The sequence below is a fragment of the Rhinolophus hipposideros genome (assembly GCF_964194185.1).
Source record: "Rhinolophus hipposideros genome assembly, chromosome: 14".
Lineage (NCBI taxonomy): Eukaryota > Metazoa > Chordata > Mammalia > Chiroptera > Rhinolophidae > Rhinolophus > Rhinolophus hipposideros.
The window spans coordinates 32,611,418-32,629,218 of NC_138060.1; the positions used below are offsets into that span (position 1 = coordinate 32,611,418).

At 36.8% G+C, this 17,801-nt stretch overlaps 1 protein-coding gene across 7 annotated transcripts in view; it reads right to left on the bottom strand.

Moving 5' to 3' along the window:
- Positions 1-314: 314 nt before the first annotated feature.
- Positions 315-17,801, bottom strand: part of PPP2R3A (protein phosphatase 2 regulatory subunit B''alpha) — a 140,315-nt gene continuing 122,828 nt past the window's right edge. For all 7 annotated transcript variants that reach the window (XM_081071559.1, XM_081071556.1, XM_081071560.1 and 4 more), the window contains one exon: positions 315-3,628. In XM_081071559.1, the coding sequence (XP_080927685.1) occupies positions 3,502-3,628 (127 nt within the window). In that variant the 3' untranslated portion in view covers positions 315-3,501. The remainder of the gene's footprint in view (positions 3,629-17,801) is intronic.

Sequence of the window (17,801 nt, forward strand, 5' to 3'; positions counted from 1 at the left end):
TATTGCCAATGATGAATTCAGGTTGTTTTTAGCACAAGTTTCTCTTTTTTATGCTGATATTCTCACTGCCACATTTTTGGAAACCTGTATTATACCTTAAATCTATCAATAAATGTTAGTTTTCTAATTCTATGTTGTAGAATACTGAAGAGTTTGGGATAGCATGCTCTGAATGGCCTATATTATATACATTTGGGAAAGAGTAATTAATTACAGTGCCTTGATTTTTACATTGTTTTTCTTTATACCAGGAATTACTTATGAATGCTCACCAGTGGCTAACTAGGGATGATTAAGAAATTATTGCTGAAGTAACTGGATTTACTTTATTAGGATTTGAAATCACCAAAACAATAACAGCATTTAATATGACGTATCTTCACTTGTTTTTTGAGTCTGTTATTAACATAAATGATCTTTCACCATATGTTACAGAAGTTTTAGAGCTGATAGTTTATCTTTTTTGTTAGGTTCATTAAGTGTACATTTCCATGCAGAGGTGTAATTTGGTTCTAGGATAAAGAATGGACTGTGTTCTTAGTTTTCTTAACACAACTCTGTGGTGACCTTGTGGAAGAAAAGTAAGTTTTACAATAGAAGAAAAATAAAATTTCCTTTCCCACATCATAGATAACAAATGTAAACTGCTTTAGAAAATACTAAGCTCAAAGTATAGTATTAGAGTGTAATACTTGGGTGGTATTTTAACTTTTCTCCCTCCTTTTTAAAAAATTATTTTAAGTAATTAAAAAATTATTTTAATTATTTTAACCCAAATAATTACGTATTCTTTTAAAAGAATATATATAAGGCTAAAGTTCCCTCTGTGAACCCCTTATTCTCAAACCTTAGTCTTCCTTCCTTTCCCCAGAGGAAATCACTTCTCAGTATGAGGTGTTATCCTTACAGCTCTTTCTTGATCCTTTTCCCAGGGGTTCATGCTCATTTACAATGTTACTCTTTCAAACATAAATATGAGTTGCAAGTGTGATTAAAACGAAGTGTGTAGTGATTATCTTATTAGTGAACGGGATTCATATTTGACAATTTGTCTTTATTTAGTTTTGGAAAAAGGAAAAAACAAAAACGAGTTAAATCATGCAGGCTTCTCTACCCAAACACACCTTAACATTTCCAAAAGTTGAGCAGATGACTTACCTCATTTAATCAATTTAGAGTTTTATACACACTTTGAACAGTACACAATGACATAGATAAGATACAGGGAAAATACACAGAATTTCATTAGTTTGATTACCTTGGCAATTAATGTTATGCTATGAAACTCATTTTTAATTGACTAGCATTAAGATCATGATAAACCTCAAGTTTTATCACGGAAGTAGATACTGTAACAACCTGAAATTTCCAGTTGGGCAGTAATGATTATATTCAGCACGATCTTACCAGAAAGTCAAATATATACTATCTTAGTTCCTCAGAATTCACATTTCTTGCATTCAACTCTTATGTGAAACACATTGATGTCTGAAAATACGATACTTTGGGTAACCTAAATGAAAATAGCCTTATCTTAAATGGAATGATGTTGGTAGTTTACTTTTATAATTACAGACTTTTGAAACCACATATTGACCAAAGTGACTTTAGTACAAGAAACAAGGTAAAAAAAGTAAAGTCAAATAGTAAAAAAAAAAAATAATAAAAAGTATACTGGAAAATTGAATTTTATTTTTACTTTTTGATGAGTCTTAGAAATACATTAGATCATTATGGATAATAAAACCTTTAGACCATATCTGGCTTCTAAAAAAAAGGTGTTCCTTTTTAGTATTTTTTAATCTGGAATAAAAAAACTAATTGCTTTCTTTCCATGGTAAAGGTTGGATGGCATAGATGGTAAATTTCATGTATCACATAAATGCTTTTAATCCCTAATAATTTACCAGTGTGTTTAGGTATTGCATGTAGTATTTCCTAAAAATTTAGTCACTTTTAAGCTTTTAGTGCTTTGTGAACTATTAATACTAAGTTTTAATAGTTATTTTCTCTAACAGTTAAATGGAAGATCAGTTCTGATCATGAAGGTAAAAGAACAGGAAACTGGGACGATATTGACAAGGATTGGTAACTATTATTGTGCCAGTTGATAGTGCATTTCCTAAATTCTCCTTTTCTCACTTTTAGCCTACTGCAGTTCTAAAGTTTGATTATTTCATTATTTAGCCTTCATACCAGCATGGGGACCAAGGTGGGCTGGGAAGGGAAGCTCTTCTGACATTCAGGACTTCTGGTTGAAACAAAAATTCCATGGTAAAAGTTGATGAGTTTGACAGATGGGTATTAAAAAGTTTCTCGGGGGTTTCTTAAACTATCAGAAATTTACCTTCTTTATGTAGTTTATTTTCAGTTTTTATCTTCAAGGATATTACAGGATTTAGTTGTATTGTGACTTGCTGAAAAATGTAGAATTCTGTAATGAACACACCTACCACTATAGTAAACATGAAATAGCTTTCTTTTATGGGTGGCATCACGGTTTTCCATTTTTGTGATAAACACTGAAGTGGATGGAACATTTGGAGTAGTCATTTCAACGTGAAGGAATAATGTTTAGATTGAGGCCTTTACTATTGGCCTAGTCTAGTGTTAAGTAATGAATATGTCTAGTAAGAATTTCCATGTATCGTTATTTAAGTCTTCAAGTAGGCTTTCTGACAGGAAATGTAGATGGAGCATCAACTAATTTGGAGACTAGAACATCATTTGACAATTCTCTACAAATACTAGATGAGTTAAAAGGAAACTTTTTTTCAAGTATGAATCAAATTCTTCTGTACTTCATTAAAGAAGTTTTCTCTCTAGGTTTTATATAAGATATACAGTCAGGATGGGGAGGGGATTATTTAGAGCTTGCCAGCAAAGTTGGAAGGCCCAGTGGTTACCATACCTGAGGATGTAAAGTGACTAGCAGTTTGGCAGGTCATTGTGAAATAATACATTAAACCAAGTAAGTTCAAGATCTTTGAATCTAGTACACACAGGATTAAAAGAAGTCTCTGAGATGTTTTGGCAGTGCTTTTATTACTAGGGCTAATTCAGTTCTGGAGGCCCTTAATGATTTTTCAAGTTCCAGAATTTTTGACTCATTTTCTGCAAGTGAAGGTTTCTTCTGGGCTCCATAGGAGCCCTGAGGGGCCTCAGGGATGCTGGACAGAGAACTGTGCTTGACACTGTCCCCAAGAGATCCTTGGTACATTCAGGGGTGAAGAGTGTTGATTCACAGACTATGGAAGGTGATGTACATCATTATATTTGCTTTTGAGGAAAAGCTCTGTAAAAAGTTTGAAGCAAATTGGAGGACTCTCCCAAATTGAGTATGTATCCAGACCTATTGCTTAAAAACGTTTTAAAGTTCCTAGTGCAGATACACACCTGCAGAAATCAAAGCCTTTAAAAAGCAGTATGCAAACTAGAGCATCTCTTCACAAGAAAAAAATATTTAAAATACATATCTCCCTTCCATGTAGACAGCAGCAGCTATTCTTCATCCACTGACTGAAGCTTTCCACATTTCTCTGCAAGGCTTGAGGTTACTATTTTATTGCCTTTGTTTCCAACGTCAGAGGGAGAGGCAGGTTCCTCTGTTTCATAATCTTCAAAAGAACTGAAAAAGCAAAAGTGAGTTACTACTTTTTATAAAAAAGTTTTAATGTTTGGATAGAAGTCAATATGGCAAACTATAGAGACTGAAGACCAACCTGCAAAAGTATCCTCAGTTGCTAAATGGCAGCTACAAACAACTGAGCAACCTTGGAAGAGAATGTTCTGGAATAGAAAACACGTTCTTCTCCCTGTTCCTTAAAGCCCAAGCTCATGTTAGAATTTGTTGAAGATGGATTGTATCAAGGTTTCCCTAGGGGCCCTGGTAGGAATGAGAACATTATGAATGGTTCTGGGTTAGGGAGGTGTGAGGTCCGTAAAGTATGAGCTGTACATGAATGCTTTCGTTCAAGTGGCTTCCATGGGGGGGAGGCGACTTTTCTCAAATTGTTTTATAGTTTCCATGACCTCCTAGAAGTACATTTAGGTATGCAGGTGTGCACACAGCAGAGTAAAGCTCTTTCATGGGTTTCCTTCCATTCTTTGCAGAATTCCACAGCAGAGGGAATATGGTAGGTAGGTAGCCCCTGAGTTCCATATCCTCCAGGCTATCCAGGAGGGTGGCTTTAGGCAGGGAGGACAAAATATTTTATGGGAATGATGGCTGCTTGAAGTATTAAATATTCTGAGGCTACATGTGAACCCAGAAAAATACACATGACCAATTAGCAATGTCTACTACACTGGTTTCAGACTGGTATCACTGGCTTAGCCTTGTTACCCTTTGCAAGGACTTTTCACAACGTCTGTGCAGAAATTTCTGGACATATGGTAGTGCCCTTATCAAAAAGGTATCAAGATTGGCAAGCTAGGGAAAACATGCTGAGGCAGGTATACCTGTAATTGGCAGTCAACGAATAGAGGCTTAAAAAAAACCTGCCTGACGTTTCGAAAACTTCCCGAGGACCAGTTTTTGATCCTATCAAAAATTTACAAGTGGGTCATTTTGCAAAAATACTCCAGTCTGTACTTAATTTCTATTGCCACTCTTGCCCCATCTCCTTGAGGCCTCAATGTAACGCATATGCTGGATAAGGAGGCAGTAAGGCTGTTGCTTTGATGGGAGTGAAGCAGGGTTGATGGCCTCCATTTCTGGGAACACGATTCCCAAAGAAAAGTTAATTCTAGCAATGCAGTGTCAGACACTATGACTCGTTATTTCATGTCAGAGTGGAAAATATTTTCTTCCCCTTGGTGCCCCTAACTTGCTGTCTGTGAGCTCTCAGTGTCTTTAAACACCTCACTGCAGATGTGGGAACAAGTTCAAAAGAGTGGTCTGAAACTGAGATTCAGTAAGTATTTGAGTTCCTGTTGCTAAGCATGGGGCAATTGCTAGGAATACAGTGATGAAAAAGACTGAACCAGCCCCTTCCTCAAAGAGCTTGTAGCCTAATGGAGGACATCTGGAATAGTGGTTGATTGGTTTAGCTTTAGAGCATGGACTTTGGAGTCAGACTCCAAAGCCAGGTTCCAGTCTCAGTTTGATCACTTAGTGGGACTGGGCATGTTACTTAACCCCTCTGCATCAGTTTCCTCAACTAATGAGATAACAGCAGTTCCTATCCCTCATAAGCGCTGAGTGAAGATTAGGTGAGAGGGCCCATAACTCAAACTCTTGGAAAAATGTTAGGTATTCTCTTGGAGAAGTGCTAGGGCTTACTGGAGCAGGATGGTGGCACAATCTTGTCCTGGGGGATAGGGTCACAGATTTTTTGTGTCATTTGTGAATGAATACTTTTACAAAAATACACATTTTCCCACTGTAGCCTCATGCCAGAAATGTTATTTCTAGCAGTGGATTTGACCCAATCTAGAACATAAAGATATACCAGTGCACTGTGGGTTGCATTTTTTTTGTTGTTCAAGGCACCAAGAGCAGTACTAAGCAGAGACGGGAGGCATCTTCGGGATTGTGGGAGTTCATGCAGAACCTTTTGTCAGTGTCTAGAGTGTAGAGACTCCTTTTACTCAACATAATTACTCAGCTTTAAACATCAGTGCTGCTGTTGACAAACCCTGTTCTAACTCCCCTTCAGTGTCAGGGCAGCTCAGCGTTCTGGACTAAGCTCTTCTCATTTTGTACTTCCCAGGCAATCAATCTTTCTCATGGCTTTACCCACCAGTTGTTCACCTGTGGCTTCTAAATGTACATGTCCAGCCTCAGCCTCTTTCAAAACCAGAGACCACCATGTATCCAACTGCCAACTATATGGCTCTTCTGGTATGACAGCATATACAAACCTGAACTCACTCTTCCCACACCCCTGGTTCTCCCTGTTGTAATGACTAGTAACCATAAACAACCCACTCAAGGCCAGAAACCTACTTATCCCAAGTTCCTCTTCTCACCCCTCTTCAAATTCCTGCTAGTTTCTTCTACCACGTTCAATACAAGATCGGGTCTTATATAACATAATATACCAGGTCTTATATTAGTTTTTGCTCCACAAGATGCATTAGAGCTGATGGTCCGGCTAGGTCTTATTTTCGGGGAAACACGGTAGGCTATTTACTGTGTCAGAATGGTCTTGCGACCTAATGTCACTGTACATGGTTTCCAGTGGCCTGCAGTGCCCTTCCCCCTTCGGTTAACTTGTGCTCATCTTTTAATCTGAGATGTCATTTAAAAGGTTCCTGATTCCCAGTGCCTGAGCTACCACCATCTCTTATTTAGATGTCTATAATGGCTTCCTTGTTTCCCTGCTTCTGCTGTATTTTTACCAATCTAGCAGAGTAATCATCAAAATAAGTGGGATTACATTACTTCAACTCTTTTCCAATAGCTTCCCCAGGGCATGGATGACCTGGCCCCTGTTAATCTTTCCAGCCACATTTCCCTCCGTTGCTCACTATAGCCAAGCAACATTGGCCTTTTAAAGTGTGTCCTGTTCTCAACACGCTGCTTCCTGCCTCAGCCATTGAATGTTTTTTCCTCTGCCGAGGACATTTTTGCTCCCTACTTTTAGCATAACTGTTAGCTTCTTAACCTCGAGGTTCTCATCACCTCTTAGGAAATTCTTCCCTCAGCACCCTAAGTTGCAAGCCTCTCTCCATTATTGGCTTGCCCTATTTGTTTCCCTCATATAAATAAATGTCTCTTCCTCAGTGGACTGTAAAGTGTCTATTTTGTAACTCACCAATTTCCCTGGGCTATAGTATATAGTGCCTGGCACTAGGGGCTCAAAATGAATTGCTGAATGAAAAGTGATGTCTTAATGCTCTTGTGAAATGATGTGTCAAGGTGTTGGGGAAGGCTGGAGTCGGGTGAGGGTGCAGAAGTCATTTTTCAGTCACTAAAGTTAGAACTATAGGAGCCTTAATCTTTATCCCGCTCTCCAGGAATTTTTGAGAGAGAGTGTTAACTGATTTCTTCTAAATGACCTTTTCTAGGTTCATTTGTAGGTCACTAGGATTCCTCTAGGCTCAAATGAAGATAATTTTATGAGGTATTCTCTGTTAGTTTAATTGGCCGTTTTTGAATGAGTACAGGGGTTAAAGGATTAAAGCAGAATAGAAATCCTAGGTATCAAACTGAGAACAAATTCTTTAACTTAGTATTAACAGAATTTGTTGGCATAAGGGAAAATAACAGTTCATATATTTTTGCCAGCAATATGATTTAGAAACCTTTTCCCTAAGTTTTCCTTTTCAGATGAGCAATTTTCTGGGCAAAAGTATTAAGGCTGGTTATGCAGATTCCTAGGGTGGAAGTATAACACCTGGAATGAACAGAAATGACGACTGACACATATGGGGTCTGACAGAGGATTTGTATGTAGTTTTGGGGTATTGTCTGGGAGTTGTAGTTTGATTCTAATTTTGGGATTCTGATTATAGGGCAAAGGGATAGAATATTTGATTCATGGCTTGTCTCAGGAAATCTAAGACATGGTGGCTATAAGCATACAATGAAACGTTCTCTAATTTGGAGTCTATCATGCTTTTTTTTGTGTGTGTGTGTGATGGCTGAGGATCTCTTGCAGTTCCCCAGGGTCATGAGCCATCAGTTGTTAATTTTTTATTTTGAATGTAGATTGTATGAACTTTTAGGTTAAATATATTCTAATTATGAACTTGACGGGAGGGAAGGGTTTCATTGATTTTTATTACCAACCACAGTGCCTGGCATAGAGTAGGTACCAGTGAATATTGAATAAATTAAAATTGGGTTTTGGTTTTTGTTGAATGCAGAAAAAATGAAAACATATTAACTTCAGATCCACATAAAGGACTGTTTACTGAGTCTCAGAACTATAAAAAATCACAGAACTTTCTAGTTGTAATATTATAACTCATGCTTTAGAATATTAATTTCTGCCATTCCTCCTCTTTCTTCCTGCGCCCCAATACGTCTCTCCCCCACCTCTTCCCACCCCCATTCTCCCTGCTCCTCTGTATTCTCCCACTTCACTGGGGACAGTCAGGCTCCACACAAGCCCTGCTCCAGACTTGACTCGCACTAGCTAGATTCCTGGAGGATTGCTCTGGTGGGTTTCTGACTGGCCGCCTTTGCATACAGTGCTTTATTTCCTTGTGCCAATGTAAGTAAATGCAGAACTTTTACAAAGAGTAATTCACAAAAGCTTATATTTAATATAAAGGAAAAAGCCACTTTTCAAAATATTCAGTAAGTAGAAAACAGTTCTTCTACACTATCTAAATGTCCAGTAATAGGGAAATGGATGACTTACTGCTTAAGAGAACACTCTGAAGCACTGAAAGTCATGTTTATGAAAACACTAGTAATACTAAGTGTCAAAAAGAAGTATACCAAAGTGTAAATAATGATCATCTCTGGATGACTGAACCAAGGTTAATTTTAATCTCTCTATTTTTCCAATTTTTTCTGCAGCAAACATATTTCTCTACTAATCAGATAAAGACTCGGAGTAGAAAGAACTGCATCTAATCTAGGTTAATCAAAGGTAAAACTGTTGGTGAAATACCAGAATATCCTGTAAGAAAGTATTTTTAAGATAATGTAAAAGACTCAACTAAAAATCTGAAGTAATCAAGTATTCGTCAAATTAGCAGAAAAGCTGGTTCTGATTATTGCAGATCTCTGTTTCTTAAGATAGTAACGTGGAGAACCCTTTATCCTGCTTTCCATGATTTTTGTGGAGCTTTTAGTCTATTGCAGAAACCATAAGAATGTTAATTACAAGTAAGTTTGGTGTCATAATCTGTTATCTTCATATAGGTGATACGTTTAGTTGAGTAAGTTTATGTAACTGGTACCCTGTCCTTCTGTTTCCCATGACCACTGACCTACTTGATACAAAAGCTGCGTATGCTGTGATCCTGTGCGAGAGGCGATCATCACAGTGTTTGCCGCCTCATACCTATGGAGCTCTGTGGCCTTTCACCTCCCTGAAATCTGGCGTCGTTACTGTTACTGAAGGCATAACCTTGAATCAGAAGTACAGGCACGTGACACAAAGGCTACCTATGACTTGTTAGATGGTACAGTAGATGGAGAATGTCATGTTGCTTTTGGATGGTCAAGTCATCGGGACTCCTGCAGTTATCCTTGGAGTAGGGGAGGCTGCTCGATTATTGCTGACTTTGGTGCCACTCCGTAGGCATCTGCTGAGGATCTCCTACGTCCTAACAGTCTGCCAGGTGCTGGGATTACAAAATGAATAAAACAAGGTTCTTTGCCTTGGAGGAGCCCATGTTCTGATGTAAAGACAAATACTGTTTCCCTGAAAATAAGACCTAGCCGGACCATCAGCTCTAATGCATCTTTTGGAGCAAAAATTAATATAAGTATTACATATATATCATATATCATATCATATTATTGGTATTATGTATATCATATAGCATATCATATGTTATACTGGGTCTTATAGTAAAACAAGACCAGGTCTTATATTAATTTTTGCTCCAAAAGATGCATTAGAGCTGATGGTCCGGCTAGGTCTTATTTTCGGGGAAACAGGGTAGCTCCATTTTTTCCCAGCACTTACATGCTAAACACTGTTAGATACATTATATACATTTATCTCTATGTCTCAGTACAGTCGTGCTGTTCATGCAACAGATATTTACTATGCCAACTCTGTGCCATGTTCTGTGCCCTGGGAATGAAGGGAATAAGGTAGGCAGTGGAACCCTACTGCTACAGCTGACTGAATTCTAGTTAAGAGGGTATGTAGTGTGGCCCAGAGCATCGAAGCTGTAACAGTCATTGATTACTGATTCCATGAAGGCGTAATATAAACATACTGTTTACTCCTTCAAGCAGCTGGGCTGGCAGGTGGGGTCCTCGCCGTAGTAGAGAGGATGCTGAAACTTGGGTGCCTGGGATTATACAGCTAGTGACTGAGAGCACGGATTCGAATTTGTTAGGTTTGTCTACCTCCAAATTCTGTGTTTGTAACCATGGTGTTATATTACATCGCATCCATATGCGGGATAGTAACAGTAGCAATAGCTACTATTTACCAGGTATCTACTATATGCCAGGTGTTTATATATATTATCTTAGAGTCTCACAACCTTCTTGGAAGGTAGTTGCTGCTGTCTTCTGAAACTGAGCCTCAGGAGTCAGATAACCTGCCCAGCTGGTGAGTGGTGGGTAGAAGCAGATCTGTCTGGCTCCTAAGCCTCTGCTCTTTCCATGCTGCCACCATTCTTCTCTGGCTAACATTTGAGTCTGGTAATTTTGTGTTTGACAGTTAGACTCACCCTGATTTACTTGTAATTCATCTTAAGATGAAGCCGTAAGTGGTGTAGCCTTGGGATTCTGGGTGTGGCTTTGCTTTTGAACCATGTCAGTCAGCTATTAACAACTATAAACAGGCCTTTCTTTTCCTTTGTTGACATTCTAGTGCTCACTCTACAAGGCTGTGGCTATTGTATAAGCCTTCTCTCCCCTCGGGACCTCATCACCCACATGTAGGCCTTATCTTATCTCCCACAACATGAGAAGAGAGGTGTCCAGCAGAAGCCTCTCATATACACTGGTCGAATTTCACTACAGCTGGTCTCTACATTTCCTCTTGTGACCCCTCTCCTGAACTTCTGTCTGCATCCTTTGCTTCCCCTCTCTCCCCTTTGCACACTGGTTCCTGCTCTGAGCACAACTAGAAACACTTATGCTTGTGCCAATTTTTTATTCTCTTAAGCTGCCATTAGTTTCTCTTCTTTTTAGACTAATAAGCTTCCAAGTGTTTATGCCTGCTATCTCTACTTTATCCCTCCTTTAAAGCAGGATGGATAAAGTAGAATATATGTGTAGCATAAAATCCATTTTTGTAAAACAAATTATTTGTATAGAAATGTCTAGAAGGGTATACTCCCAAATGATAAGACTGATTGGTGGATATTTTTTTATATTACCTATGTAAACAAATAACGAATAACTTTTTTCCTGTTTATTAAAGTAATGTTCATTAGATCAACCTTATAAATTATAGAACAATATTAAAAACCAAATTATATGCAATCCCACAGCCCAGAGTTAACCACTGTTAATATTATGGAGCCTTTTAGCTTGTGTATACATATAAACACACTTTTAATATTGAGATTACATCACAAAAGATTTTGTAAACCTGTTTTCTCCATGTTTTTGCGTAAGCATAAAATCTAAATGTCTACATAATATGACACGTAGATACCATGACTTATTTAACCATTCTGTTGTACATTTGTGTTGCTTTGTATTTTTTTTTATTTTAGAATTACCTGTGACCAATGCCAATTGTTTGAACAATTCTAGCCAAATTTCTGATTACAGTGGATCCCCTGAATTAGAATTGGTAGTCAAAGGGTATAAATTCAGGCTGTTGTTACATCCTATTGTCAAATTACTTTCCAGGGAATTTAGGTCAATTTGCTTCTCCCAGCAACTTGTGAAAGTGCTTGCCTTACTACACAGTGAGCCTAGAGTGAAGTTACTGCATTGTGCTTCCTCTGCGAGAGCAGTTACAACCGCCTGTTCCTTGCTAAGGCAGGGATCCTGTCTGTGTTCACCAATATCCAATAATACTTAGTATACAGTATGAATGCAAATATTTATTGAATTAATATTTCCTTTTAAAAATTATCTTAAAAAATTGCTGCCAGTCTAATAAGCTAAACATTTTTGGCTTTCATGTTTTGAAAAAGTTTTAGTTATGTTTAATTTACATACCATAGAGTTCACTGATTTTAAGTGTTCAATGGGTGTGTTTTAATAAATCTTTTAAATTGTGCAACCATCAGCACAATCCAATTTTAATCACTTTCATCTCTCCATCTGCTCTCTCTCTTGTTCCTGTTTGTACTCACTTTCCACTCTCATTCCTGGAAATTGGCAACCACTGATCTACTTTCTGGCTCTCTTATTTTTGCCTTATCTAGAAATTTCATATAAATGGAATCCTATAATATGTAGTCTTTTGTATCCCATAGAATGATATTTTTAAGAGATTTATCCATGTTGTTGCATATATTAATAGTTCTTTCCTTTTATTTATTGAAGTATAATTAAATACGAGCAATTTATTGTATGTCAAAGTATCCAGTTAATAAGTTTTGACTTGCATATGCACTTGTAAAAGCATTGACCATCAAGATCATGAAAATATCCAACCCCCAGCAGTTTCCTCATGTCCCTTTATAATCACTGTCCCCTCTTCCCAGATAACCACTGATTTACAGGTCCACTTATAAGTGGATATTTTTTCAACAAACATGCAGTCAGTCCTCCATGTCTCCAGGTTTCACACCTGCAGATTCCACGAACCACGGATACGGAGGGCTGATTGCATCAATTCTTTCATACTGTTTCCAATTTTCCGTTTCATGGATTTCTACTCTGATCTTTGTTATTTCCTTCTTTCTATTTATTTGGGATCTGGTTTGCTCTTTTTTCCAGCTTCTTAAGGTGGAAGCTTATATTATTGATGTTAGGACCTTCCTGTGCCATGACTATCCGTTTTAGCACTACTTTAAATGCACCACATACATTTTAATATTTTATTTTCATTCATTTTGAGCTAATTTAAAATTTCCCTGTGGCTTCTTCAACCTACATGTCTTTAGGAGTGTGATACTTAATTCCCAACTATTTGGGGGTTCCTAGATTTCTGTTATTGATTTCTAATTTATTTCTATTATGGTCCAACATACTTTGTATCACTGTAGTCCATTTGAGTTTACTGAATCTGGTTTTATTCACCTCACATAGTCTATCCCACAGAAGTTCCATGTATACATGAAAAACATCTATATTTGCCTGTTGTTTTGTAGTTGTGTTCTCTATATACTGATTAGATCAAATGCTTCGTGTTGTTCAAGTCTTCTGTATCCTTACTGATTGTCCCAACTGTCATTGTTGAAATGTCTGGCAATTTTTGTTTCATGTATTTTGGGGTTTTGTTATGTATATACAGTTAAAATAGTTATATTTATTACATTTTAACTGTTGGTGAAATAGGAATATCCATGTTTATTTCTGGGTGAATTTTTTTTTTTTTTTTTTTTTACCATTTAGATTTGGTCCTATTCATGTTCTTACTATTGATTTTGAAGAATCTGATTTATAAAAAAACACTATTGTTCAGATGATGCAACCCAGTTTGCCTGCCTTTTGACTGTGATACAAAATTTGTTACTTTTTAAATATTCTCAAACTTATAAATAATTTCCTTATAACTTTCTCCCACTACTTCTATGCTTTTAAAGTCTACTTACATGCACCCATTAGTTTAACATGCACTTTTTTCACTCCACCAGACAGCCAACATTTTACTAGTTGGTTTTGACACATTTAAGAGACATCTTTATCCTACACTACATTGCCACGCATAAATTCTCTGCTTAGGCATATATACTATACTAGGTCAAATTGCTATGGCTTTTTCTTTTTTTTTTTTTAAGATTTTACTGTGGAAGGGGAACAGTGTGTACTTTCAGGACTTTTTTTTTTCCAAGTCAAGTTGTTGTCCTGTCGATCTTAGTGGTGGAGGGTGCTGTTCAGCTTCAAGTTGTTGTCCTTTCAGTCTTAGTTGTGGAGGGCACAGCTCAGCTCCAGGTCCAGTTCCCGTTGCTAGTTGCAGGGGACGTAACCCCCCATCCCTTGCGGGAGTTGAACCGGCAACCTTGTGGTTGAGAGGACGCGCTCCAACCAACTGAGCCATCCGGGAGCTCAGCGGCAGCTCAGTTCAAGGTGCTGTGTTCAGTCTTAGTTGCAGAGGTGCTGCCCACCATCCCCTGCGGGACTTGAGGAATTGAACCTTGTGGTTGAGAGCCCACGGGAATCGAACCGGCAGCCTTCGGAGTTAGGAGCACAGAGCTCTGACCGCCTGAACCACCGGGCCGGCCCCTGCTATGGCTTTTTAATAGTACACTTCCCTGTGCCCCATCATTCTTTTGTTTCCTTTCAAAACTCACTGCTATTCTTGTGTATTTATTGTTTCATGTGAGTTTTAGAATTAGCTTATCAAGTTCCACAACGTATTTTGGGGGATTATATCAAATTAATAAATTAATTTTAACATGGCAAATGGTCTTTATATCTTTTGATGAAATTTTATATATTCTTCATATATATATATATATTTTCAAGTCACTTTTCTTATATTGCAAATGGGAATTTTTTTTTTCTATTATATTTTTAACTGGTTATTTCTGGGGTATGGGATTAATAGTCTTTAACTGTTAAGGACAAGCTCTCCTCATGTTTGCTTAGATTTAAGGTTTTTTTTCCCAAACCAGAAAATATATTAAATTTTATATGCTTTCAAAGAATCAGTTTATATTTTATGTTTTTCTTCTCCTTTAATCTGTTAAGGATAGATTTTGTAAAACTGAACCACTGTTGCAATCTTGGGGTAAAGCCCACTTATTTTTATATATTGGTAGATTTGACAAATTAATCTTCTGTGGTTCAGTTTTCCTATCTGTAAAATGGGAACAGCATCTACAAAATAGGGTTTTTGTGAGCACCCAATGAATTAAAATATTTAGAATAGTGCTTGGCACATAGTATGCTTTGATTTTGTGTGTGTGTGTGTGTGTGTGTGTGTATAAATAGAGTTTTGCTTAAATAAAATTGCCTCAACTTCTTCCTTATATATACTTTATTTGGGTGTATTTTGCCATCCTTTTTCATAAAGCATCTATGAAAGATAGCCTAATTCATTTATTTCAATATACAGGTTTCAAATTTCCCCTTATTCATATCCCGTAGATTTTAATAAATATAATGCTTTCATTGCCTGGTTCTAAAAAGATTGTAGTTTGTATTTTGAGTTCTTCATTAGCTTAACAGTTATTTTGAAAAATATTTAACATTTTAAAACATTTTAACTTTCCAGATATGTGCATTTTATTGTTTGTTGCTGCTGTTAATTTCAGGTTAAATTTTAAATAACAAGTGTAGCCTGTATACTAGTAATTTAAAAAATTGTTGGAATTTCCTTCATGTTTTAATACATAGGCACTTTTGTGGTGGCTTCAGGTATCCTTTTTGGATACCAAGTGTATAATTGAGTACTTCTGACAGCTTACTAGTTCTGTATTTGTTTATTTTTATTTTTTGCCTATGCTAGTTCTCTATTATTTTTAGCCCATTTGATTTGTTGACTACAGCTTTGTCAATTTTCCCTGTATTTTTATCCGATTTGTTTTATATATTGCATAAAGTTCATAACTTATTATCATGGACAACTGTTGAAATATTGATAGGCATATCTATATCTATATCTATATCTATTTTTTATTTTTTTTTAAATTGAGGAATGTTGGGGAACTGTTTTTCCAGGATGTCAAGTCGTTTTTCAATCCAGTTGTGGGGAGCGCAGCTCAGCTCTAAGTCAAGTCGTTTTCAATCTAGTTGTGGAGGGCGCAGCTCACTGGCCCATGTGGGAATCGAACCAGTGACCTTGGTGTTATGAGCACCGCATTCTAACCACTGAGCATCTTGGCCGTCCCTTGACATGTAGGTCTTTTTTAAAGTTTTGAATTCTATTTGTCTCGTTAACATTGCCATCCATACCTGACTTCCTCTGGTTACTTATTCATTTGACTGTTACCTCTATGTTAGGTACAAATCTAAAAAATAATATAGAGTTGGATTTTTTAAATCCAATCTGAGTTTTGTAATTGATACTATATCTGGACGTATGCTGGCTATTTATTTTGTACTGTCTTTATCTTTTTGTCTATTCTTTACTATAGTACACATCTGTTTTTCCTTTATTAGTATAGCATTCCCTTTTTTCTGGCCATATTCTCTAATTTTCCCAGTTTTCCTTGGGAAAACATATGGTTTGGATAGATTTGACTGCTGTCCAAGATTATTTCTAGGCCTAACTCCTTCAGGAGTTGGTTCAGGGATTGGACCCAAACCAAGCCAATTCCAGCCAAAGGGATACAAATTCTGAGCTTTTGTTGGAACTTGTGGGAAAGGAATTTTCTTTTATTTGAACTTGAAGCTATTAGGTGATTTTCTTGCCAGCATTTATGAAATACTTGAAAAGTGAAAGAAGGAAAGAAAAGCATTATCTAAGATATGAAAGAGATAAAGTCTGAGTCTCTAAAGTCAGTAATATTTCTGGGTTTTTCAGTCCTATAAACCAATAATTTACATTTTGCTAATTGTTATTATTAATTTTTGCTTATGCCAAATTATGCCAATAATTTGGTATCTAGTCACCAAAAGAAAGCTGATTAACCCCTGTATAAAAATACAGGGAAAATTATCTTTTATCGTAGTAGACTGAGTTTTTTTTAACTCATTTCCCCCCAGTATTAATAATCAATTGTCTTTTTCTAAAAACGATTAGAAAGTTTTCCATTTTATTTTTATTTCAGTGATTGACCTTAAATTTTTAAGACATACTTTAACTCTAGCCATTGTTAGATACATATAGATTTATCAGCATCTGTAGTCTCCATTCTAGTAGCGATTCATAGCATACATATTACCCTGAGTTGCCACTTCCTACTTCTGTTACTCACCTTACTCAAAGTTTTGTATACTTTTGTCTTTTTGTTTCCAGTTGAAGAACTCCTTTCAACGGAAAGCAGGTCTTGAGATGGTAGGTAGATTCTCTCAGCTTTCGTTTATCTGGGAAAGCCGTTATTTCTTCTTCATATCTAAAGGATAACTGCTGGATATATTATCCTTGACTGATAGTTCCTTTCAATATTTTAAATGTTTCTTTCCACTCTCTCCTGGATTGTAATGTCTCTACTGAAAAATCTGATGATAATTTAATAGGGTTTCCTTTGGCTGCCTTGAAAATTCTTTCCTTGTTATTTTTGACAGTTTGAATAAAATGTGTTTTGGAGAAGTTCTTTAGTGTTGATATAAGTAGGTGTTCTGTCAGTTTCCTCTGTTATAAAGTCCAGTTATTTCCATAGTCTTGGGATATTCTCTTCAATTATTTCTTTGAGTAGGCTCTCTTTTCTCCTTTTGGTATACCCGTTATCTGTATGTTGCTCTTTCTAATGGAGTCAGATAGTTCTCATATACTTCTTCTATTTTTTAAAACTCTTCTTCCTCCTGGATCTTCTCTAGGTTTCTGTCTTCAAGCTTGATAATTCTCTCTTCCATATGGTCTGCTCAGTTGCCAGTGCTTTCTAACACATTCCTCATCTCATTTTTTGTTTCTCAGCTCCAGAATTTCTGTTTGGTTCTTTTTTTATAGTTTCAATCTCTTTCATAAAGTACTTGTTTTGTTCATTATTTTTATCCCCGAGGTCACTGAACTGCCTTTCTGAGTTCTCTTGTATCTCATTGAGCTTCTTTACAACTGCAATCTTAAATTCTGTCATTTAAGTGACAGTCGTCCATAACTTTGAGTTTGGTTTCTGGAGACTTTTCATTTTCTTTCTGTGTTCCCATGTTATCTGGGTTGTTCATAGTATTTAATGGATTATTTCTCTGACTGTGCGTTTGAGGTAGTGAGCTCTAAACAAGTCAGAAAGTTGAAAGGGAACTTTTTCTCCCCAGTACATATGGTGTTATAGAGTAAGTTTTTGTTTTCTCTTACCTGCACTATTTGTGCCCCTGGAATTGCAGTGGAGGAGTGTTAAGGAAAAGGCCACGTACCCACTGGGATGGTGGGTGTCCCCTGTGACTGGTTTGCCTGGGTTATAAGCACTATGGTGGGGGAATGTGGCAGGTGGTAAAGAACCGGTTTTGTGAGCTTTTTGTGCTACTTCCTTTTTACTAG